This window comes from Armigeres subalbatus, unplaced genomic scaffold (genome assembly GCF_024139115.2).
Source record: "Armigeres subalbatus isolate Guangzhou_Male unplaced genomic scaffold, GZ_Asu_2 Contig1074, whole genome shotgun sequence".
Taxonomy (NCBI): Eukaryota; Metazoa; Arthropoda; class Insecta; order Diptera; family Culicidae; genus Armigeres; species Armigeres subalbatus.
In genome coordinates, this window is record NW_026941818.1 from 67,492 (window position 1) to 94,774 (window position 27,283).

The following is a 27,283-nucleotide window of genomic DNA, read 5'->3' on the forward strand; positions in this document are numbered from 1 at the left end:
CCGAAGGAATACCTGGAGGAACTTCCGAAGGAATTCCTGGAAGAACTTCCGAAGGAATTCCTGGACGAACTTCCGAAGGAATTCCTGGAGGAACTTCCGAGGAATTTTGGAGAAACTATCGAAAGAAATTCTGGAGGACTTCCTGGGAGGATCTTTCGGATTTGTTTCTTCTTTATTTAAGAACACTACGGAGTTTCCGGAGCAATTGCTGGACGGTTCATGACATCAACTAACATTATCCCTACTGTTCTGATATATTTAAAGTTTAGTCAATCCAGTAAATGTTCCGGATCTTCCATGGGTCCACTTGGTGGCTACAATGGTCCGTGTGTGGTACTATTCAGTGATGTTATCGATCATTTAGTAATTTACGTTCGATCATTTAGTAGTTTATCAATAACTCATTCTAAAAGCTGAATTTTAAAATGTGTTGTATGGTGGACTTCTACAAAGTTGCATAAAATCTTCGTACTAGAAGTCCACCATGCACACATTTTGAAATTCAGCTTTTGGAATGAATTATTGACAAACTACTAAATGATCGAACGCAATTTACTAATGATCGATAACATCATTTCCTATTCCATAATCAGGATTCGACAAAAAATCTTTCAGGGGACCACCCGGTGGCCAAAAAGGTCCGTATCACAACATCAATTCCGTACTCAAGGTTCAATAATAAATGATTCTAAAAAAATCCCGCCGCTCTACGATAAAATTTTTGAATTGACCTTTTTACGGATGTTCCGGATTTTCCAGGAGACCACCTGGTGGTCACGATGGTTAGTATGTGGTCAAAGCATCAATTCCATACTCAGGGTTCGACAACAAAAGAATTTGAAAAAAATCCCGGCGCTCTACGGTGAAATCTACCAATTAACCTTTTTATGGATATTCCAGGATCATTCAGGGACCACCCGGTGGCACAATGGTCCAAAAAAATCCAGGCGCTCTACGGTGAAATGTTCGGAAACCAGATCCTACTTTCCCACTACTGAACCAAGAGACTACTCCAGAGTTATTAAAATAATGTGGCAATAAATACATCGATTATTGAGCAGAAGCTGGGCAATAGCGCGTAGAGTAACTGTACCAGTTTTGGCTACTTCAATATCCAATTTGGAAAACCTTGAAAAATACATATTATTCAAAAATAACCTTATAGTTAGCTAACTAAGCAGTAGAAACTAACTAAGCAGTTCTATTGGAACTAATAAAACCCTCATAAATTACTTTATTTTCGACGTTTTTTTTAAAGATTGGTCAAATTAGGAGCCATGACCAAAATCGGTACAATTACCCTAGAAGCAATTATGTTTATTTGTTAAAATTTTGTTAAGTTAAGAACTTTCTGATATACCTATAATAATTTTTAGTTCAAATCATCATTTCAATCATAAAGTACAATAGCATTCATCTTTGAGCTTAATGTTTAATAGAAGCAAGTTATTACGTTTATTACCGCAAATTTTGCAAGTTATGAAAATGCGATCAACAATGGGACAGGATTCCCCGTCGAATGGAATTTGTTGCGAGCAAATCGATTAAGGAAAAGTACTTAAAAAATGAGTTATTTTTTTGTGTGCACATACCTACATACAGACAAACATCACCTCAATTCGTCAAGCTTCTATCAAGCCTCCTATGAGAAATTCATTTGCTTACGTTTGTTATAATCTATACTAACACCTTCCCGTTCGCTTTCCTCACCTAGTTTGGAACTAAAACGCAGACGCAACAAACCGCGGCTTGATGTTGACGTCGTCTATCGTTCACGAGATACGACGACCACGATGTTAGGCGCTGAGGTTGAGCGTATTAGTTTTGCTTGATACGTCTCAGAGTTACGTTGGTGAATCGGTCCCGCAGATTATGTGAAAGTGATTCTATTTACTGGTAACTATGCCGGTTCCATGTGTTTTTCTCCATCAATATGAGATGCTGCAGTTTTTGTCATTCATTACGTTTCTAAACTGAATAGTGAATACACTCCATTGCATTGATAAGATAAATACAAAGTGCAGTGATCTGTGTGCTCTAAATAAATTGAGCGGATTCCACCCCAAACAAGCCTCTAGTTGTTCTTGGAAATAGTTTCTTCGGGATTCAGCACAAACGGTGACCGTTCACGATGATCAAATAATAATCGTAAACACAGAAGAAACATACGGTTTAGCGTCGAATACTCTTATCGCATTAAACTTTGATCATATCAGAGGGTCTAATCTATTGCCTACATCAAAATTCCATTGCGTGGCTGATTGATACACTCACTGCTAATTGGGAAGTGCTAGAAGGAAATTCAAAAAATGGGCAACATAGAGGTCGACAAAAAGCTGCTGCCAATGAAGGCGCACTATTTCCTATTCAATGCAGGTAAGTTTATCGTATGATATTGATAGCTTAAGCATACTTTTAAATCGATATTTACTTCATTAATTATTTGTTACGAGAACAAAAATAGCGTAATTGGGATGACTTATTACTTACTACTTTACATGTTTGTTAATAAAATGAAATTTAAATTTTAGTTTTTGAAAACATTTAGGTTATCAGATAGAACTACTATTGCAACTGAATGTAAAAAAATGTAACCTTATATCATTCAGCAGAAAAAGAACAGCATCAAATCTCTCAATTACATTAGGAAACCAGGTTGTAGAGAAATGCGATAGAGTTAGGGATTTAGGAATTATCTTAGACTCCAAACTAACGTTCATCGACCATTACAACACCATTATTCATAAAGCAAATAATATGATGGGTTTTATAAAACGTTTCTGCTATAAGTTTCATGACCCATACACAATTAAAACATTATATGTATATTGCTTATGTAAGGTCGATAATGAAATATTGCAGCATTGTATGGTCTCCATTTTCAATAACACACGAAGAAAGATTAGAATCAAAAACAATTTCTATTATTTGCTCTTCGTAAATTAGGTTGGACAACATTCCCACTTCTATCATAAGAGGCACGCTGTAAGCTTATAAACCTTCAATCTTTGAAAGAGCGTTGTGAAACTGCAATGGTTTCAATTATTAACGATATAGTTTTGCAGCGTGTTGATTCAACAAACATTTTATCGAAATTGAAATCTACATACCATCTCGACAACTGCGTCATCGACATACATTTTCAATTATTCACTGTCGTATAAATTTCAATCAGATGATGGCCTTCTATAATCAAAACTGCGAAACTATTGACTTTACAATGTCTCGGCAGAACCTTAAAAAATATTTTGCCTCAATTCGAAACCTGCACATCTGAAATTACATTAAATCGCAAAAAAGTAGTGTTTAATACTTAACCAATCTCTATTTATTTTTATACGCTATAATACCGTATTTATAGCCTTAAGAAAATAAAGAAAAACATGTATATTATATATGTACTAGTCTACGTCGGTTGACGAAATCTATATACATAAAAATGAATTTCTGTCTGTCTGAACCTTATAGACTCGGAATCTACTGAACCGATCGGCGTGAAAATTTGTATGCAGAGGTTTTTGGGGCCAGGGAAGATTCTTAAGATGGTTTGAGACCCCTCCCCGCTTTGGAAAGGGGGGCTCCCATACAAATGAAACTGAAACTCGAGAACAAATCAGAGAATAAATCAATTCTAGGCGGAACGAAGTTCGTCGGGTCTGCTAGTAAATAAATAAATGAATATTGAAAATTGACCAGGTCGGACTATGGGATCAGAAGTTATAGCAAAAACACTCATTCATGTTTTTTAGTATTTTTTGCGCGAGAAAGGCACCAACACCGCTAGGATTAATCAGGGTTTTTTTTATGGAGATTTTGGAATTAGCACGTTTTTTTTTATTTAGATACTTTGGGATTTATGTTGTTTTATTTTCGAACGTATCCCCCGCGTAAAAAACAACTTCAGTGAAATCCTTTAGGTACTTGCTATTTCATTTGATTCCAACGATTAATTATCATTGATTCATATTTCAAGTTATCATGAGGCAGAAGCAAAATGCGCATCTATATCTTGCTCTGATTTTTTTCATAACTCTACTATTTCTCTTCTTCATTCTTCTTAAAAAGTGTGTAAAAAAGTACTTAAATACTAAGTTGTTTCCACCTAACGCTAGGTTAAAAAACTCAAATTTGTGATTAATTGCATATTATTCGGCAACTCGGCCGTACGAAATCGCCGAGCCTTCTATCAATTTTTCTTAAGCAGCACCGAAAATATTTTTAAAAAAATGTTTTTAAAAAGCTTGAAAAATATTGTCAATTCGGCTGTCGTCTGGAGTAAGCTTTATTTGTTACTAGCTGACCAGTCGAACTTCGTCCAGCTCAAAGTTTATTAATTAGCACAAACCTTTATTTTGTGTTAACATTTGGAGATTTAACGTTTGCTCTGCGATTCGATTTCATTTGAAGATCGTTTGAATTTCAGTCCAACAAACGAAAGCATTTCAATAGTTCAGTCATATTCCAGTGAGTTTACCGTATCACGAAATAATGCTAATTTGAGAAATGAGGTAATTAAACGTACTTCTATTTGTATTTTGAGAGTTGTTATCTTTATCAGAGGTAAGCGGACAGCAATTAGTCCCGGGACTGGAAATGGACTTTCATACCGTTTCCATCTTCTATCCCTATACCTACAACTTGAATAGTTCTAGCAGGTAACTGTTAGAATTTAAAATGAGCAAACAAAATCTCGTTTCGGCATCAAATTAGAATAATACAACCACCCTTTCATTTCTATCACATTGGCAACCCGTTAACTAAGACGAACCTCTGCAATAAAACCTCTAACCCCCAGACTCCAATAAAATTCCGCAGGAACTTGCAGTGGGCGAGTGACTGCATCTTCTTCTTCTTCTTCTTATTGGCATTAAATCCCCACACTGGGACAAAGCCGCCTCACAGCTTAGTGTTCATTAGCACTCAGTTCAGTTATTAACTGCGAGGTTTCTAAGCCAAGTTACCATTTTTGCCTTCGTATATCATGAGGCTAACACGATGATACTTTTATGCCCAGGGAAGTCGAGACCATTTTCAATCCGAAAATTGTCTGGACCGGCACCGGGAATCGAACCCAGTCACCCTCAGCATGGTCTTGCTTTGTAGCTGCGCGTCTTACCGCTCGACTAAGGAGGGCCCCCAGTGACTGCATCATCAATTCCTTCCCATCCCCGACCGTGAGGACGTGGCCAGCGCCGTTATCAACCATCCAAAATACTAGAGCTCTCGGACACATTGAGGGTGGAGAGCAAATCCAATGCTTCCATCCATTAGTTCCCTGTGCAATTACGATTGTTCTGGTCGATCACGGAGTAGCAACTACGAAATACACGGTCATCATGCTCATGCTCAATGAGATTCAGCAAAAATGTAAATGATACAAATATGCGATCTTGTAATGTTTTATTCCTTCAATCAGAGGTGGCGCTCAAGCCTTAGTTGAGTCCATCCAGGTGGTTATAAATTTTAAAAATAGTTTCAATGGTTACCAAATAAAATCCTTATCTGTGTTAATTAGCTGTCAGTCGGCTCTCAAATTATTGTTGTAGATAACCCTCCACAGTTATTAGTTGAACGTATTTGTATATTGTCTGGCAAGTACAATGATACTTACTCTGTGGTCAAAGATGTGGGGAAAATTTCGACTCGAAGGATCCCCTCGAACAGAGCGGGAATCGAACTTAGGATTGGTAATGCCGTGCCTTTACCGATAAGGCTAGTTGAGGTATCGCATCAGTGCCCCTCACATTAGGAGTGTTTCAAAAGATGTCATCTCTATGTAAAGCATGGACGCCTCCCAATTGGCTCTATAGGGTAAAGTGCCCAATAGTGGACCCACAACCAATAGTGGACCCTCCAGATATTTTTGCATTTTTACAGCACAATGTTAACATTTTGCTATGAAATTCCATCGGGAGAACCTACCTTACAGTCCTATGGTTTGATTATATACATTGGAAATGCTATGGAAAGTAAAATTAAATGATTTTTTACAATTCTATATAAAATAAACACGAGAGTGTCCATTATAGGAATATTTTGGGGGTCCATAATAGGGAAGAAGAACGTCCCGAAACGGAACATAAAAATCAAATGAAGTGTCGACTATAGGGAAGCAAATTCCTATTATGGACCCCTAGGGGGTCTACTATAGGGCGAATTCAGTCAGACTTTAAAATGTTAATTTCAACGAATAACGTCGTGTATTTGAGTGTTTTATGTATGTATCGTGAAGAGGAGATGCAGAACTTGGTATTGGATGTCAAGCAGAATTATTATGTTGAAAATTTCTACTCCTTTTGACAAAAAGATTAAAATTTCACTACTAGGGGGTCCACTATTGGGCATTTTACCCTATTACTACTGGAACTTGGACTGCTTCTCAACTCAGGAAGTTGAAAATGTCCCCCACCTGAAAACATCCTAGAAGAAATCTCTTTGACCGGACCTTGAATCAAAACCAATCTCGCATCTATTCGTAACTCTACACGGTTAGAAAAAAGTACCTAATATTAGGTACTTTTCAATCAAATCGGGGGTTCAGTGTGGGAACCCAAAATTAAGTAATTTTTTCTTGAAATTAAGTAAAATTCACTTAATATTATATACTTAATTTTAAATAGTAACTAACCAAAAGTTAGGTAAATTTCACTCAACTTTTGTAAACATGAAATTACTCAACGTTGAGTTCCCACACTTTAATGCCCTTGTTGAGTGGTTTTGCTCTTCATTTTATGACAACAAAGGGAAGAGGAAGGGAGATGCAAGAGAAAAAGTACCTTAAATTAGGTACGTTTTCTAACTGTGTAAGGAAGTATGCCTTCACATCTCCTTTTTGGTCTTAAAATTGCGCAGCATACTTACGATTGTTGAAAATATGTTGTGAGCCCTCACATAATATGCGTTTGTAACATGTTACTTAGCTAAATACCTGCTGATGCTACTTTGGTCGGTAGCTTGAACAACATGTTATTCAGGCCGAAACTAATATGGAAACGTTCGTGGAGAATGATCACTTGTGATCATATTTGATAATCGTAGAACGATGCTCACTTATTTCTCAAATTCAAACCCTGACAACTGCAGCAGTTTGCATCGGGTTTTACCATCTGGATCAGAGCTGAATACAATTTCAGCTGTATCACCTAGATGAATGGGCATCAATCTGTCAGATAAGATAGGCTGCAATTGATAAATTGTTGTAGACGATATTTACGAGCTTACATTGTTGCCTTGGTTGCTAAATAGTTCTTCTTTCACACAAACTGCTTTTGTTACCAGTTTAGAAGCTATTTTAAGCTTAATTTCAATAGATTTCAATTATAAATTAATTGAAACGATACATCTAACGGTTATGTTTCTTAAATTATCTGATGATGTTTGTGTGCATACGGAAAAATCGATTGATAAATATGAAATTACATATCATTGTTAGTTGATCTACACTACAAAAGTTGGCGTCTTGGCAGGTAATAATAAAAAAATAAGTTCATCACTAGGTGGATAAATTTAGGTTTTAATTGCAAATTCATGCTAAGATGATTTTACACTTCCCACATTTGACGAAAAATTATAATTTCCCAATAAAACTATTTTTTTAAGTAACAGTAATAAAGCTATGTCCAAACAATATTTTAGTTACTAGATAAAGAATGTCGCTGTCGTCGCTGTCTGGAACATCTTTTGCTGGCGAGGATAGGAGAGCTAAATGCCAAAGAAGGAAAATCCTTACGATTTGACAGGTATGTAGCACACATGTTTCGGACAGCAGAACAAAGGGAACCGAAGCGACAATCTTTATCTAGTAACTAAAATATCTTTTCTATGTCCATTTAGAATCCGGAATAATTTATTGTATTGCAGCGGCACGGAAAGTGATCGCTGCAAGAATTCTTTTACAGCGGTTTGTCTACCCCAGTAAACCACATATCGTATATGAAATGATAAATTGTATCGCATATATTGCTATTTTCTTTCACATTCGTATATGACTGCTTATTAAGATGGCTAAAATATGAATATTATTGTATATGATACCAGTGTAAGCAATATTTACGATTGCGTTGTATTGTATTCCAGTTTTATCGGATCAAATCGGAAATATCGTTTATGTATACAAATATTGTCATACAAATCATATACCGATGTGCGTTGTACGTATATAGCTTCCACCTTCTGCGCGTTGAGCACTGAACCTTTCCGATTAAAATAATTTCAAAATTACTTACTTCACTCCATCCGATCTGCCAAAATTCCGATTATTGCCGGTGTACTTTTACACTGCCAACCAGTATCGCTCAATATTTGCACTAACAATAGAGCTTGCTGACGTTTAATCATCTTTCTCTTTCAAGTGCATAGGAGAATAGGATTTGTTTTCATCGGGAAACGTTTCCCGATGAAAACAAATCCTATCCTTCCCATGCGCTTGAAAGCGAAAGATGATTAAACGTCAGCAACCCTTATTTAACGAACAACTAAAATGTATTTGAGTTGTAAACACAGTTCGAGAGTAAACACGATGAAAGACTGATGTTGACATTTCATAATCGTTTTTGGAATGATGCACAATCGTTATTATGTACGAACATTATCAGGATAATCATAAGTTATTATCATATACGATTCAAGCCACATTTGTACGCACAACAACAAGGCATCCGAATCGTATCAATGTAGTTCGTATCGTACACTGAAGATCTTATCAATAATAAATCGCCATCTAGATTATGATTGGCAAAATTTTGCTGCTTTTCAAGAGTTGCTGAGTAGCGCAAGGGTAGAGCATCAGCCTTTAGTTCCAGAGGTCAAATGTTCGAGACAGGGTTGTTACCATTTATTTTTCCAAATATTCACTAAGTCGTATAAATGTTCATGAAAACTCGAGAAAGTCGTTATTTAGCCCGTATATGGCCTCCACTTTAGTAGGTATATAGCGATTCGGTGCATTATATACATAATATCTTATGTGTATATGATGACCTATAGCAATAGGTATAAAAATGTTGAATGGGACCTAGGCGCCCACTTGCTGTGGTATAAATTTCACGAAGTTTCGTGCAGCGTGTCAAAAATTATTCCAGGTGGAAGCCGAAAGGAGAGAAAAAAGTCTGCACACCCACGTTGATAATACTGTCATCGACGATGGAACCTACGTCAAAATGGATTTCGGACAGCTTCCTAGCCAAAAATTCTACATGGTGACGGCACGAGGAGTAGTTCCTGCGAAGTTCAAGTTTACTTTTTGGACAGACTTGCAAAAAAACGGATGATTTTGGCAAGGGATATGCAACTGTGGGGCAAAGGCCTAAGTGTTTTTGACGAATAAGACGATGGACTCGAAGCTGTACAAGGAGGAATATTTCAAAAACCGCGGTCGACGTTCCATAAAGCCCATATAGGTCCCGTGAAGTTTTGGCCAGATTTGGCGAGTTGCCACTACAGCCGGGAAGTCATCCAGTGGTACTTCGATAATAACGAAGATTTCATCAATGAAAACATAAATCCACGCAACTGCCCACAGCTCCGGCCCATCGAGACATGTTGGGCAGTAATGAAGCGGAAGCTTAAGAAAAGTGGAAAAAGTGGAAAACAGCTCGACGGACTCAGATGACCAAAATGTGGAACAAATGTGCGAAGGAAGTTGACTTCGAATGTGTGCAACTTTCGATGAGAGGAATAAAGAAGAAGGTGCGAATTTTCACTATAAACAAGAAGAAATTATTTGTATCAATAATTTTTCCTTAAAATACAGTGAATTACCCTTGTTTTGATGTATTAACCTTATTTGTACGTCAATCCGTTACCGAGAAACAGATGATTTTATCATTCCGGATTCTAAATGGACATATAGCTTTACGTATATTATTTATTTATTTTATTTATTTATTAACAATTACCATATAGCAACATAAATAATCACATATTGATTTTCAATGCTTATGCTACTATGCAACATCTAATACCAATAACTACATACTGAATAAGATATTTAGATTCCGCTTAAATAAAGAAAAACTTCTTTCGCACCTATGATTCCTAGGTAAATCGTTCCAAATTCTTATAGCTCGTAGGCGGAAGGAGTCTCTTAAACTGTTTGTGAAACATCTAGGAACGATAAGTAACGAACCTCGCGAAGAACGAGTATATCTAAAAAATCTCGAAGATAAATTGGAGAGTTGTTAATAATTTTGAATGTTTGGATACAGGTTCTAAACTTTAAATGATTTGTAAAATCAGTTCCAAGAATAGCCTTTCTATAATTGGATAAATGATCAAACCTTTTCAGATTAAAAGCATATCGTGTAGCAGCGTTGAATACTTGGTTTAGTTTTTTCGTGTTTTTTTTTAGTTACAAGGCCAAACAAAATATCACCATAATCAAACAGTGGAACTAAAAGAGACCTGACCAGTTGAATCCGGATATGTTGGGGAGTACACCGTCTCAATAATACAAGCGAGTGTAAGGCATTATAAATTTTACTGCACACGGCATTAACCTGAGGTGACCAGTTCAAGTTAGTATCCATCATTAAACCGAGATTTTGACGACATTAGAATATTCAATTATATCGTTTCCCACTCTAACTGATGGTACATTCGACAAAACGGCACGTTTTGTGTGAAAAATAATCGTTTGGGTTTTTCCTCCGTTAAGAATCAGGCCGTTTTGCTCGCACCATAGCAATATACTCTGAATGTCAGAGTTCATTCGATTTACCATTTCTGATATTGTGCCAGGGACCCCAGATATGTATAATTGACAGTCGTCTGCATACAGGTGGAATCGACAATGTGACAGATTCAATGGAAGATCATTAATGTACATTGAGAAAAGTAGCGGTCCGAGAATTGAACCTTGAGGCACCCCGCTTAGAACAGGAATTAGTTCAGATTGTTGGTTGTTGAAGTCAACGTATTGCAATCGGTTGGACAAATATGACTGAATTAATTTTATGGAGAATTGATCTAAATAGAAGTTATATTTTAACTTGTTACACAATTGTCTATGATCAATAGAATCGAATGCTTTACTAAAATCAAGAAGAACCAGTAAAGTGACCATCTTCTTGTCTAACGCTTCTCTAATGTCGTTTTCTATTTTAATAAGCGCGGTTACGGTGCTGCATGATTTCCTATATCCAGACTGGAATGGACATAACAGATCATTGTGTGTCAAGTAGTCATTCAGTTGCTGAGAGAGTAGTGATTCGAATATTTTTGAGAGGGCACAAAGAATACTGATCGGACGATAGTCTCTTTCAGTAACTGGGTGGTCAATCTTACCTATTGGAATTACTTTTGCGATTTTCCAATCAAGTGGGAAATCTGAGGAAGTGATACAACAATTAAAGATATCCCGAATGTATGAGAGAGTAACACTTAGACATTTTTAAAACTTGTAGTGGAATTGAATCATTGCCAACAGCATCACAAGAAGATTTAACAAACTCACTAAGTATTTTCGTCATTTGTAACACACCTAAATGAGAAATTCGGGTGTGTTGCAACGTCGTCATTTTGATTGAATGAAAGTGGAGTGTAATGAGCAACAAAGAATGAGTTCAGAGTATCAGCACTTACATCCCTCCACCCATACAAGTGTTTGTTTGTTTTAAGCCTAATCGTTTAATGTTCTTCCAAAGTTGCTTAGCAGGAAGGTCAGCTCTTAAGTGTGAGGTAAAATATTGACGTTTTGTACGATTGACCTCTTGGTTTGTTAAATTACGAAGACAAGTGAAATTTTTCCATTTACGCTGATTCCTCTATCGCGTTTCCAACATTCATAAGCCTCGGACCGATTTTAATCAATCGATGAATGTGAGTATTGATCCAAGGAGTACTTGGATCTTTAATCGTTTTTTCTTGAGCGGAGCATGCTTATCAAGAATGGTGAAGAATACATCATTGAAACATTTTAGTTTTCCATTAATCCCCACACAATTGAACACACCATCAAAATTTACGCTACGTAAATCAGACAGAAAAGTCGATTGATTAATTTTGTGATATTCACGTGTCCAGTATACATTGGCACCAGGTTTAGGAAGCTTTAATTTGTAATCAATGCAAATAAAATCATGATCGCTAATTCCTCCCACTGATGACTGATAAACGTTCTTCATGTTCTCTGTGCAATTACTTGTGAATAAATCAATGGTGGATGTAGAACCGGGCCTATGACAAGTTGGATGAGTTGGAATCAGTTTAAAGGATAATGCGCTTAAATGATCAATTAGTTTTAATGTCTTGTTAGAGTTCTCCATCATCAAATTGATGTTGAAATCGCCTGTAACCAAAATATTGCGTTCTGTAGAAAAAATTTCAGAAACAATGCAGAAAACTGTATCTAGTTTAGCAACTGCCACGTCTGGGGGTTTATAGACGACTCCACAGACTAAGTTGGCCTGTTTTAATTTGATAAACAAGTATTCAATTTCGCTTTCTTTTCCAGATTTAGTGATAACAGAGAATTTGAGATTTTTTCTCACATAAAAGGCGACTCCACCCCCTCTTGATTTGTTCTTATTATCGCGATCAGATCTAATAATTTTGTATCCCTCAAGTTCAACTGATATGCTCGTATTTGAAGGTTTGAGCCATGTTTCTACAACAGATAGAACATCTAATTTTGAATTAACAACCAAGGAACGATAGTTTTCAATGTTGCTAGTTAAACTCCTTGCGTTGTGGAGAGCTATTTTAATAAAGTTATTGGACCGTTTCTCTAGAATAGTTTTCATTTTTCCATAATCTAGTGAATGTAGCTTCAGTTTCGAATCGTATATAGACCCATCAAACCGCAAAGGAGCTGAAGAAGTATTGGAATCAGTTAGTGCATTGATATTTGAATCAGTTTGGGCATTGGTATTAGAGTTACTTACGCTACAAATTTCGGTACTAGCAGGCTTGGTACGTTCACGTTTTTTGGCTGAAACTCGCGAATTTCTACACCTTCTGGCCAATAAAAAGGATCGTTAATTACAGCGACAAGATCTTCAGAAACAGAAAGTTTGAACGATACAAATGATAATTCATTAATGTCCTTATTACGCGGCACTAGTAACACAATTTAGCGTAGACTGGTCGATGTTGATGGTTTCTCGCAGATACTCGATGATATCGTCTTCAGTTTGTTCGACGTGAAAAGGTGTGACATAGAACGCCTTCATCGTTTCTTCGTTTGATGTTCGACGCACTGGGGGTTGCAGTCTGTTTACCACCTTCAGGCGGCAATCTTGATTTGATGATGGTGGAATAGAGCGGGTGAGATTTGTGCCTTGTGAGTGGTTGCTTGGAGAGGCACTATTTGAAATACGATTCGAGACAGCAGCAACAGCATTGGCTCTCGAGGTGACAGTGGCGTAGGTGGTAGCAGCGGTGGGTGGAGCGGTGGATGGAGCGGTGGATGGAGCGATGACGGCAGCGACGGCATTGATGGAAGAAGTGGCGATGGAGGAGGTAGCGTTGGAGGAAGCGGTGGCAGTAGTGGCAGTATTCGTCTTTGTGGTGGCTTCAGCATTCGTACCCGAGGTAGACGCGACAGGCAACATGATTTCGGTAAGAACCGGTGGTACATTTAATTCACGGTCACGGTTGTTGTTATCATCATTATCCAGAGATATATCTAAATCTCCCACATCTGCAATTGTGTTGTTCGCAGCGCTAGAACGAAGCGACTGATCGAGGTTGAAACGATCGATGCTGTTGTGAAACTCAGTTGGATCGTGCATTGCCGGACCCGACATCGCGAACTGTTGAAGTCTCGTGGAAAAGTTTGAGTCACGTCGAACCGTTGTGGAGATTGACATTAGCCCATTCAGCGTTTTCAGATTTTCGCCAAATTGACAACCCGCAGATCCATCGAGTCAACGCGCAGCAGAAGATCCCTCATCGTTTTCAAGATAACAGCTTCTCGGTCCATAACGCTCGGATGGAAATTTACTCGGCAGGTTTCACAAAACCAGAGTAAACCAACATTAGCTGCCCATGCTTTGAAGTTTGTAACATTCAACCCAACGCACCCAGGATGAAAAACCCTTCCGCACGACCCACTGCACAAAACACTCCTATCAGACCGCGCAAAATTCCTAGCGCACGCCTTACATGCCTCCATGATTACCAATTATCTTCTACCTCACAGATAAATCAACCCAAAAACTATTTCCCTACGACAACGAAATTAAAGTGATGTCGTGAGGGCAGTTTAAAACAGCAAACACCTCGTGCCCAAGCTCATACAGCGTGTTCCTAAAATCCTCCTTTATCGTTTCGCTTTGCCTTCACTTAAGCCGTTGTTGAACCAGAGCATGCACGTCGATTGAATACTTCGGCTTTTGATACCACCGATCGTACCAAGACACACTACTCTATCCAACTTTCAGCACCACCGCGAATGAAGCGTGTGGATGCGCACTGAATGGACCTCCACCAAAGCGGTTTTCAAAACAGAGTCACGCGCGTCGACTGAAATGTTTCGGCTTTTGAGACTGCCGAACGCACCAGGACCTGCTGCTCTAATCGAAAACAACAGCACCGCTTCGGGCGGGTGAATACTTACTTACTTATGGATCCTGTACACCTCCGGTGGTGCAAAGGGCCGACTTGAAAGATCTCCATCCTGAGCGATGCCCGGCAATCGCTTTAACCTGTTGCCAGGTTAGATTTCGGTCGACTTCTTTTATTTCTTTATTGAGGCTTCGCCGCCATGAGCCTCTGGGTCTGCCTCTGCTGCGATGTCCCGCTGGGTTCCAGTCTAATGCTTGCTTACAGATTTCGTTTCCGCCCCTACGTAGAGTGTGGCCGACCCAGCCCCACTTCCGATCCCGAATTTCTGTTGTTATCAGCCTCTGGTGACAACGACGATGGAGCTCGTTGTTTGAGATCCAGTTGTGAGGCCACCAGGCCCGAATTATATACCGCAGGCATCTATTAATGAACACCTGCAGCCGTTGAGTGTTCTCCACTGATACACACCATGTTTCGCTAGCGTATAACAGCACAGATTTCACGTTAGAGTTGAAAATTCGTATTTTGGTGCGTTCACTTATCTGCCTGTTTTTCCAGATATTTCTTAAACTCGCAAAGGCAGCCCTTGCTTTCTTGATCCGTGCGCCTATGTCGATCTTGGTACCGCCGTCTGACGCCATTTGGCTACCAAGATATTGGAAGCTTTCAACATTCTCCACTGGTTGCCCGGCTACTGTGAAACTGGAAGGAGTCACAGTGTTTACATCCAACGATTTGGTTTTGTTGACGTTGATGACTAAACCTGCCGAGGAGGAGCGATCGGCAAGGTCGTTGAGCTTACTCTGCATATCAGAGCGCCGTTGCGCGAGTAGTGCAACGTCATCCGCCAATTCGAAGTCGTTTAGGTGCTCCATGGTTATAGGCTGCCATAACAGCCCGCGGTTTGGTTCACGGTCAATCGCATCTACCAGAATCTCGTCGATTACGATGAGGAACAGTAACGGTGATAGAATACATCCTTGCCTCACACCAGCTACGACCCGGATAGGGTCGGACAGGACCCCATTGTGCAGCACTCTACACGAAAAGGCCTCGTACTGTGCTTCGATGAGGCCGATGATTTTCTCAGGAATCCCCTTGCGTCTCAGGGCGCCCCACATATTCTCGTGATTGAGACGGTCGAAAGCTTTGTCGTAGTCAATGAATACCAAGTAAAGGGACTCTTGGAATTCGTTGACCTGCTCCAGAATGATGCGGAGCGTGACAATATGGTCCACACAGGATCTTCCGGCACGGAATCCGGCTTGCTGCCGCCGGAGAGTCGCATCGATCTTCTCCTGAATCCGGGCTAGGATAATTTTGCATAGAACTTTGAGAACGGTACACAGCAACATAATGCCTCGCCAGTTATCGCATACAGTCAGGTTACCCTTTTGGGCACCTTCACTAAGATACCTTGCATCCAGTCGACCGGGTAAGTTGCGGTGTCCCAGATATTACGAAATAAACGATGCAGTAGTTGAGCGGATGTCATGGGGTCAGCTTTGAGCATCTCGGCTGATATGCGGTCGACCCCTGGGGCTTTATTCGATTTCATGCTTTGGATGGCTGTTTGAATCTCTAGCAGTGATGGAGCTTCGGTATTGACACGTGTTATACGTCGGATCCTAGGCAGATCATGCCGAGGTGGTGATGGCCTGGCTGGCACTTGAAAATTTTTTTCGAAGTGCTCGAACCAGCGTTTCAGCTGGTCAGTTGGGTCGGTCAATAACTGATCATTCGCGTCTTTCACAGGCATCGTTGCATTCATCTTCGCCCCGCTTAAGCGTCGTGAGATATCGTAGAGGAGGCGAATGTCCCCGGTTGCGGCGGCTCTCTCTCCTTCGTCGGCCAGAGAGTCTGCCCACGCTCGCTTGTCCCGTCGACATGAGCGTTTTACTTCCTTCTCAAGAGCCGTGTATCGTTGACGGGCTAAGACTTTGGCTCCTCTGGTTTTCGATCGCTCTATCGCGGCTTTGGCTTCTCTTCGCTCCTCTATCTTCCTCCAGGTCTCATCGGTGATCGCGGGTGAATGCACAGAGCAAAACAAACCGGGGGATTTAGTACTAATCGACTGAGTGGCTGGATCACGTTTGTGAGTGCGGAGATATAACGCCTGCACGATATCACTACTGTTGTTTTCGGTACTTACTTTGTATTTGGATAGATCCCGCTGAGATGAAGACAATTTTGGAATCACAATTGCACTCCGGTTTGCATAGAAACAGCTTAGCCTTCAGTTGTGTTCCGTTTAGGAGCAGTGTTTCAGGGTTTACCCGGCACAGTCTAACCGAATGAACGGGGAATACTTGGAAAAAAATAACCGAGAAGAGGATCACAAAAAAAACGTTGCGAATAGCTAGTAGGCGTTACGTCCCCTATTAGTGTCCTTGATAACTCTGACTCGAAGAATGCTTCAAGTTAGATAAGGTTTGAACTTATTGGCAAACAAATGCGTAGAATTCGACCACTTTTTACGATTTTAAACCATTTTAAAATTGTTTAGCCATGTTGGAAACGGTTACTCATACATTTATGCCCAGAGAGGTCGATAAAATTTCTAATCCGAAAATTTCCTAGACTGGACCGGGAATCTAACCCAGCCACCTGTTCCATGGTCTTGCTTTGTAGTCATCTTACCGCACGGCTAAGGAAGGCCCCAGCGCTGCATGCAGACGGCGTTAAAAAGACGCAGGTGTGCATCGAGAAACAGCGGTAACGCAGCATCGCCGCGCCGATGCACACCTGCGTTACTTCAACGCTGCGTGCACGTGGCGTTGAAAAGACGCTATAAGGGCGTCGAGTCAAGGTGTTTTTTTATTTTTTTTAAATTAAGTTCAACACCAGGAGTAAGGCACAGAAATCTACGCGCATATTCAAAATAAGCTATCGGCATGTTTCAAATATGTTGTTGGTGTATGCTTTTTGTGATACAGTACTTAATAATTAGTTTTTATCACCCACGTGATGAATTTTGTTTCACAAATGGTCGGGGTTCAGCCAAACCGCACCAAGCAGCTCTTCGACTGATTTGTGGTATTTTGTTCGCAGAAAGAAAACGGACATCATTTCATATCAATTCATACGCACATTTATTTTGGATATCCCAGTTATAAAATAAATCTGCTAACCGAAAGTGTGTCTAGAAAAATGAATAATTTTTGTTGGCGCTTGGTGCGATTTGACTGAGCCCCGGCCAAATATGATTCAGTTTATGCCAAAATACGTAACTGGAACCCGAAATTTCTTGTTGAAAAGCTTACACTTAACAGGTACTCAGAATTGCTTTCTAATAAACCACTGGCGATGAAAGCAGTTTCATGGAAATCATTGTTGTTTGCGGTATTATTTATAAAAATAGCGGGGCACATGACCCACCAAATTAAATATTTTATCTAAAATTCAATTACATACGCCAAAATTATTCTGAAAAAACTGATTTTCCGCCAATTTTTCTTCTCTCTGTTGTAATAAATAAATAATTGAAAGTAGAAATAGTTTACAGTGGGATGATCAGTAATATCATCTCTTCTGATTAAAAATTCTCATTTTAAGTTATCCCCAGTTAACTAGAGACAATGTTACAAGTATGATGTTCCGCCTAATTAATAATTTAAGAGATAAGGAACATATACTTCCTATTGAAATACATTCGTGTTTTGCATCTGTTTATACTGCCCGATGAATAAAAACTGACCGATTTATTACCATGATAAGAAATCCTTTGCGTACTACTTTGTTATGAAAACTATGGATGTACTATTTTTGCTTTCAGGAACTGCGCCGGTTGTTCCGTACATGCCGACCCTGGTACGACAACTGGGGTTCTCAACTGTCATAGTGGGGACCATCTACACCGTGCTGCCAATCGTTGGTATGCTGGTGAAGCCGCTGTTCGGCATTATTGCCGATAGATTCCAGCGACAAAAGTTACTGTTTTTGCTGTTCCAGGTGCGTATAATGATATTGATTGCATTGCATTAGAGGCTTGATTTCGAATCAAGCCATGTCAGTACTAAGTATATGTCGATATCGCATGTTTAGATGAACAGTAAAGTGAACCTAATGACTGATAGACACTTTTTATCCTTATTACAGATCCTTTCGGCAGTTCCATTTTTTCTGATCATGTTCATACCGGCAATACCTCAGGAATCGACAGTCTCATTTCATTGTCACGAGGGTGCCTCCGATCTAAGATATTGCCCTCCGAACGGTACCTCACTCGACAGTTGCCTTACCGATGGAATAGTGAACGACTCTACAAGTAATTCAACTATTTTAAGCTGCCAGATGGATTGTAAGACGGAACCATGGATGTGGGATACAATCTGTCAATATTGGAAGGTGGAGAAGTATTGCGATCCACAGAACATACCAACGGATAATCAACTAAGACTGACGGGTCTGCTGCCAATGAGCCACATCGAGCAACTTGACAACTGCCTGTTCTTCATGCTCAAATCAGCCGAACTCGACGGCAACCAGGTGCCTTTGTACTGTCCTGCCAATACTACCGATTTTAGGACTAGCTGCCAAGTAACATGTAATAATACCGAGATCATGGAAGCCATCACAGAGACGAAGATCAGTGACAGTGAAGCGAGAAAACTGTACCAGTTCTGGTTACTGTTCTTATTTTTAATCCTCAGCTGGGCCGGTATGGCCGTTGTGGTTAGCGTTGGCGATGCTATTTGTTTCGACATGCTAGGAGACAGACCCCATTTATACGGTAACCAGAGACTATGGGGATCGGTTGGTTGGGGGACGTTTTCGCTGCTGGCAGGGGTTCTGGTCGATCACTTCTCGAATGGAAAAGCAAGCAAAGACTACACCGTTGTATTCTACATGACTGTGATTATCATTGCCGTTGACATACTGGTTTCGTCAAAATTGAAAGTAAGTAACAAGCTTAGATGCATTTCCGGATAGAAGATGTTTGTAATAAAAGACATATTTTTTCAGCACACTCAAACAAGACTGTCGACCAACATTCTGCGGGATGTGAGTCAAATATTTGTCTCATTCAAGGTGGTGGTATATTTCTGCTGGTGCGTGCTGGTGGGTCTTGGTACAGCACTCATTTGGAACTTTTTGTTTTGGCACCTGGAGGATCTAGCCAGTCTGCAGGAAGGGTAATCTAAAAACAATGTACAATAGGTGTTCCAAAAATTCTCTAATGTTGGAGTAGTCATACGTTATTATTTTGTCTTGCTCAGTTTAGAATATTGGAGTTGGGAACTATCTGAAACGGAGTTCTAAAAGGCGATCATATACTAATTATGTGAAGGCCTTCAGAAGGGTGAAAGTTGAAAACCCAACCAAATATTTATGTAGTTAGAGTATCGATCCAAACGTGTATAGCTAGTTCAGTATCAGCATCAAAAAGGTTCATGTTCCCGGAGGTTTAGAGGAAATTATTGCCTAAATCTATAATCTCACTAATTTTAAAGTATTGAAGTAAGAATACATATTAAATGCTGAATTAGTAAGATTTTTCAACTGCGGGAATTCTTTGGAGCACCTATTATTAATATTAATAATTTTAAGTATTCGCAAAAAATGTTAGATAAGTTCAATAATTGTCATTATGTAAAACAGCATCTTACCAAATGTAACAAAACTATTAAAAATACGAATTGGGAAATGTGGCCTTTTACAGATGTGGCCACACAACATGGATCAAAACGCTCGAGGGGATCGTTATGTCGATTCAGTGCTTCGGCGGTGAGCTGCCTTTCTTTTTCCTTTCCGGATGGATCCTAAGAAAATTGGACACATCCACGCGATGAGTTTAGTGCTGTTGGGATTCGGCGTACGATTTTGCTGTATTCACTTCTGGTCGATCCATGGTGGGTTATTCCGATCGAGTTCATGAACGGCATCACGTTCGGTCTTTTCTACGCCACTATGGCTTCGTACGCCAGCATCGTAGCACCACCGGGTACTGAGTCCACCATGCAGGTAAACTTGCTGGAGTTTTCAAATGAATATGAGGTGATGTATAATCGTTCTATTTGAATTGCAGGGTTTGGTGGGCGCGGTCTTTGAAGGAGTTGGAGTATCACTGGGCAGTTTGATAGCCGGCAATATGTTCGTCAAAGTTGGTGGTAGTGCGACCTTCAGATGGTTTGGAATTGCAGCATTGCTGTTATTCGTTGTGCATGTTGTTATCCAGTTTGTGATGGAAAAACTGGGCCCCCGGGGTAAGAAAGTTGAAGAGAAAATAGGTACTGATACCATGTTGAACCAAAAATCGACAAATGGTTCCATTAATAGTGGCGTAGAAGTAGGTTGCATAATTAGCAAGAACGACTCTATTTTATCTCAAACTACAGTAGAGGAAGAATTGGACAGCCCGAAAGGCGAAGCTTCAAACAACCAATCACAAAATGTGATTGAAAAAAGTAACAATAAAACAAAAGGAGATTTTCACGACGTCAATTTAAACGAAAATTAACTTTTGCGATTATGTCAGGCCATTAAATTAGACTATATCTCCACTGTTAATCAACCATAAGAGAAAGACAAAATTCAGTACAAAAAAGCATTTGGTGTACTAGTTCGTTAAATTTGCATTAGTTTCTTGGAATACGAAACGTAATAAATATTTTTTATATGCCTTTATAACTAGAATGGTCGTACACTTTCATATTAATATACTCAAAATTGTTATTTTCGTTATCGTACTCTGATAAAAGTTTATCGACATACATTCATTTTTTAATTATTATCCTTAATAAAGATTTTCTTTTCTCATACCCAGAAACTCAGGCAGTCATTCAGTTGATTGCAAATTCAATAATAACTACCATATTTACAAAGTATCAAGCAACTTAAGCGCAGGACCAGCAACATTAGGGGCTGTCCATGTACCGTGAACAGATTTTGATCAGTTTCAGATAACCCCTTCATGCAACGTAAACAATTGTTCATATGAATATCTTTGATAAATTTATATGAGGCGTGTATATGGGCCCCCTAGATTTTCCACATGGTATATGTACGTACAGCTCCTAACCAAGTCATTTTCAATCCATTATTATTAAAATCGTTGTGTAAACGACGTCTCAAGTAAATTCTTTCAAGTCACCGAAATTCAAACGAAATGTTTAAAAATTTGTTTTTATTTTCTGAACACAATAAATCGGTTCAACCGAAACTGACGAATTTGTGTTTTCGGAAATTTGTTTTAAAAAACCATGTAGGTATGTTATCAACCTGTCGAAACAGCGTTTTCCAAAAAGTTTACAAAGTACACCACGACTTGCTGGAATTAGTTGAAGCCGATGTGTCATCTGGAGGAGGTGCTTGTAGTCCCTGTTGTAGAGTTTCTGAGCCACCAAAATTAATAGGGGAACTGTTCCATTTTCCATATCGCTGAACATATATTCATATCATCGCAAAACAAAGAAATACAGCACCAATCTCGTCGCTTCTTTTGCTAACATGCGTGATTACTGCTGAAAATAATCACAAAATTTTGTTTCTGATGGGATGAATATAAGAGCTATGGAATGAAGTGTCGAACCGTTCACCTAAATTCAGTCCAAACGCTATCATACGATTAAGCCGACAGGCGAATGAGATCCTAATCCCTATTTGTATTAAATTTTCCTGACGCAAGTGATCCTTCTCAGCAGTTTTGCAAAGAAAGTGCCAAAACTCAATAAAGTTGAAAATCGATTCAGCACGTCAAATCGCTTTTTTATAAAAACAAATATTAGACAGAGTGTAAAATAATCGAAAATTTTTGGTAACGTCCATCCAAATGAATCTCTCTTCACCTGTTAGCTCACTTCCAGACACATTCATAGTCGGCTCTGGACTGTCAATATTCGGTTGAATATTAGTCATTGAATATTTATGCACATTCTACAAATTGATAAATTATCTGAAATCTGAACACGGTTTAATGAGTAAAGTAATTTATCACATAGAGCTTAATCTGATTTTCATCCACGAGGCACTTTCAACGGTAAGCATCAATATAAACAATGCACTCAACTAAACTATCTTAGGAATATCATAAGCTTCATCTTATAAGACGTGGAAAATAATCAAATTTCATTTTCATTGAGCCTCTTACGCTACGTTTTGACAGGGCAAGTGAATTGAGCAACTCAGTTGAATTCAAATGAATTGCCAAAAGTTGAACATGTTCAACTTTCTTTTCGTTCAAGTGAATTGAATTAAGGTGTTTACACGTTCAATTCGCGTTCGATTCAAGCGACTTGCTCAATTCACTTGCCTTGTCTAAACGTAGCATTATGATAATTATTGCACTGTTATGAAATTCGTTTTGTTATCTTATGAAGTTCATGCAGGTTATTCATATATAGTAAAATAGAATATAAGAATTGTCTTATGATTTTCATCACAACATTCGATGTGAAAACTCATGAGACAAGTCTTATGAAATGGTGAGTCATCATGTGGCGGAATCGAGGGCGAAATATGTTGACATTGTTATTAATCAATCGGAAAAATAATAATACCATCGTTTAATACCATCTAAAGGAATCGTTTGTTAATTGGAGGATAAAAATGTAAGTAAATATTTACTTTTCCTAAAGTTTCCTATCCTCTTGCTTACTTCCAAAATCAAAATTTATATTCTACAGAACCTTATTGTCGACGCAAAAACTCCGGACCCAGCAGAAGCTTTCGCCATCCCAAGTACTATCACAGCCATTGCTGATTCACGAGCTGCTACAAGCAACAAATATCAACAAGTCGATGTCTCCGGCGAGCACCGTAGTCGTTCGAGATCAATTCATCTGATTCACGCACAGCAGCAAGCGTAGGCACTCTCTGTCGTCATGCTCAAACAAAGCCTCTCGTGCAGTCCGGGCTTGATCGAATCCACCAGTGGACCGACAGCAGCGTTCACGAAAAATTCCGTCTTAACGGCAGTCCAGTCCAACCGGTTATTTGTATCAATCAAGGATGCGAACTTTTTTTTAGCAAGGATAACAGATTCGATTCCGAGCTTATTATTACCTTCTGCAGGATTCATGTCCTACAAAACGCCTGTTCAAACTTCGAGTTCCCGTTGGAAACAAACGATGGCAAGTGCAAAACCTTCCGGGAATATTCAATAAACTATACCACCAGATCAGCGCCCATTCTAAAGTAAACAATCTTGAAGTGGATTCCTTGGTATTGGACTACGCATTCATTATTCTACAGTTGCCCAGTCGAGTATGAGGAAACGACCTACGAAATCCTCGAACTTGATAATGGAGAAGTAACCGAGGTGGTTGACGTCGAACCTTCGGTCCCCGATCAGGTGGACGAACCTTCTGGTTGAGGACGATAGACATGATGCTGATCCGCAGACAAAAATTGTTGCCCAAGATAAATGTTACTTTACAAAATGGTTTATATAACCCAAAGGTAAAATAAAATCTTTTCTTACACATTTATTTGTGATTTTTTGTATTAATTTCTTTTTGTATTATTTTTTGTGAAAGGACAACATATATCAAAATCGTGCTGAAAATATTATGACCCTCATATACAACAATCCATGATGTTCATAAGATTCTCTCATGAATTTTGTTACAAGTTCCGAAACAACTTAATATTTTCATAAGACAATCTTATGAAAATCATTCTTGATCGTATAACACACAGTTTATAAGAAAATCGTATAAAGCTTATAAATAATTCTTATAGCAAAAAAACATAAGATATTCGTATGATTATCGCTAGTTTTTTGACTGAGTGTGCTAATTATGTTTTTTCTGCACATAGTAAGCTCATTCAGTGACAATCGAATGAATGAGTTGGTGGAGTAGTCGTCTGACTATGTCATTCTACGTTTTGGATAATCATGCGATGTCTGTCAAAATTTGGACTGAAGTTGCTTCATGAAGATGAATATTTTAAGCTCTGATTAGACATCTGTCGAAAACGATTTGATCTCCGTCAAAAGTAATCTTGTTCTTTGAGCTGCGTTATTTGGAAATTATTGAACTGTAACTTTCACACGAAGGGAGACCTGACGACGAGAAAGAAGCGTTCTATCCACAGCTGGAACAGACATATTATGGATGCCCACTGCGGGACGTCAAAATCGTCATCATTGACATGAACGCACAGGTAGGAAGGGAGGAAATGTATAGACCGCTCATCGGACCGGATAGTCTGCACACCGTATCGAATGACAACGGCCAACGATGCATAAACTTCGCAGCCTCCCGCGGAATGGTAGTCCGAAGCATCTTCTTTCCCCGCAAAAATATCCACAAGGCCACATGGAGATCACCTAACCAAGAAACGGAAAACCAAATCGACCACGTTCTAATAGACGGTAAATTCTTCTCCGACATCACGCACGCCCGCACTTACCGCAGTGCGAATATTGAATCCGACCACCACCTCGTTGCAGTACGCCTGCGCCCAAAACTCTCGACGGCGTATAACACCCTGTCGAAGTCAGACGCCGCGGCTTAACATTGAGCGGCTACTAGAAGGTAGACTACCCCAAGACTACGCGCAATAGCTGGAAGAGGCACATCCAACGGAAGAGTAGCTACACGCAGCGTCTCTTGAAGATGGCTGAGGGGAAATTCGATCCGCCATTGGTAGCACCGCATCCGCTGCACTTGACACAGTGCCCCTGAATCAGAGAAATGACTGGTATGACGGCGAATGTGAGCAGTTAGCGGAAGAGAAGAATGCAGCATGGGCGAGATTGCTGCAACACCGCACGAGGGCGAACGAGGCACGACATAAACAGGCGCGGAACAGGCAAAACTCGATTTTACGGAGGAAAAAGCGCCAGCAGGAAGATGGAGACCGTGAAGAGACGGAGCAACTGTACCGCGCTAACAACACACGAAAGTTCTATGAGAAGTTAAACCGTTCACGTAAGGGCCACGTGCCACAGCTGGATACGTGTAAGGACATAAACGGTAACCTTCTTACGAACGAGCGTGAGGTGATCCAAAGGTGGCGGCAGCATTACGAAGAACACCTGAATGGCGATGTGGCAGACGAAGATGGCGGTATGGTGATGGACCTGGGAGAACGCGCGCAGGACATAATTTTACCGGCTCCGGATCTCCAGGAAATCCAGGAGGAGATTGGCCGGCTGAAGAACAACAAAGCCCCTGGGGTTGACCAACTGCCAGGAGAGCTATTTAAACACGGTGGTGAGGCACTGCACTGGGTCATTACCAAGATTTGGGAGGAGGAAGTTTTGCCGCAGGAGTGGATGGAAGGTGTCGTGTGTCCCATCTTCAAAAAGGGCGATAAGCTGGATTGTAGCAACTACCGCGCAATCACATTGCTGAACGCCGCCTACAAGGTACTCTCCCAAATTTTATGCCGTCGACTAGCACCAACTGCAAGGGAGTTCGTGGGGCAGTACCAGGCAGGTTTTATGGGCGAACGCTCCACCACGGACCAGGTGTTCGCCATTCGCCAAGTACTGCAGAAATGCCGCGAATACAACGTGCCCACGCATCATCTATTCATCGACTTCAAAGCCGCATATGATACAATCGATCAGGACCAGCTATGGCAGCTAATGCACGAACACGGTTTTCCGGATAAACTGACACGGTTGATCAAAGAGACGATGTGTCGGGTGATGTGCGTAGTTCGAGTTTCAGGGGCATTCTCGAGTCCCTTCGAAACCCGCAGAGGGTTACGGCAAGGTGATGGTCTTTCATGTCTGCTATTCAACATCGCTTTGGAAGGGGTAATACAAAGAGCAGGGATTAACACGAGTGGTACAATTTTCAATAAGTCCGTCCAGCTATTGGGCTTCGCCGGCCACATAGATATTATGGCACGTAACTTTGAGAAGATGGAGGAAGCCTACATTAGATTGAAGAGGGAAACTAAGCGGATCGGATTAGTCATCAACACGTCGTAGACGAAGTACATGATAGGAAGAGGTTCAAGAGAAGACAATGTGAGCCACCCACCGCGAGTTTGCATCGGTGGTGACGAAATCGAGGTGGTAGAAGAATTTGTGTATGTACTTGGGCTCACAGGTGACTGCCGAAAATGACACCAGCAGAGAAATTCGGAGACGCATAGTGGCTGGAAATCGTACGTACTTTGGACTCCGCAAGACGCTCCGATCGAATAGAGTTCGCCGCCGTACCAAACTGACAATCTACAAAACGCTCATTAGACCGGTAGTCCTCTACGGACACGAGACCTGGACGATGTTCGTGGAGGACCAACGCGCACTTGAAGTTTTCGAAAGGAAAGTGCTGCGTACCATCTATGGTGGGGTGCAGATGACGGACGGTACGTGGAGGAGGCGAATGAACAACGAGTTGCATGAGCTGCTGGGAGAACCACACTGCGTCACTGCGTTCACACTGCGTCAATCGGACGACTGCGGTGGACCGGGCACGTAGCCAGAATGTCGGACAGTAACCCGGTGAAAATGGTTCTCGACAACGATCCGACGGGCACAAGAAGGCGAAGTGCGCAGCGAGCAAGGTGGATCGATCAGGTGGAAGATGACTTGCGGACCCTCCGTAGACTGCGTGGTTGGCGACGTATAGCCATGTACCGAGCCGAATGGAGAAGACTCTTATATACCGCACAGGCCACTTCGGCCTTAGTCTGAATAAATAAATAATGAACTGTAACCACCGACGAACCGACGTGTCTCTGGCGCTCTCTGACTGTCTCACGCTTCTTAACGCTCATTCGCTTTTACGGGCGATCGCTTCTGTCAAATGAGCTAAGACACAACTCCGCTGCAATGTTAATACACGTTGGGTGGAGGCTGAGCTATGAAAAC

General features: G+C 40.3%; 1 protein-coding gene across 1 annotated transcript in view; it reads left to right on the forward strand.

Moving 5' to 3' along the window:
* The first annotated feature begins 1,804 nt into the window (after positions 1–1,804).
* LOC134202179 (major facilitator superfamily domain-containing protein 6-like) overlaps positions 1,805–27,283 on the forward strand; it is a 45,294-nt gene continuing 19,815 nt past the window's right edge. The window contains 8 exon segments of the mRNA XM_062677227.1: positions 1,805–2,376; positions 18,281–18,456; positions 18,604–19,404; positions 19,471–19,640; positions 20,168–20,265; positions 20,268–20,327; positions 20,330–20,469; positions 20,534–20,711. Coding sequence (XP_062533211.1) covers positions 2,310–2,376; positions 18,281–18,456; positions 18,604–19,404; positions 19,471–19,640; positions 20,168–20,265; positions 20,268–20,327; positions 20,330–20,469; positions 20,534–20,711 — 1,690 coding nt within the window. The 5' untranslated portion in view covers positions 1,805–2,309.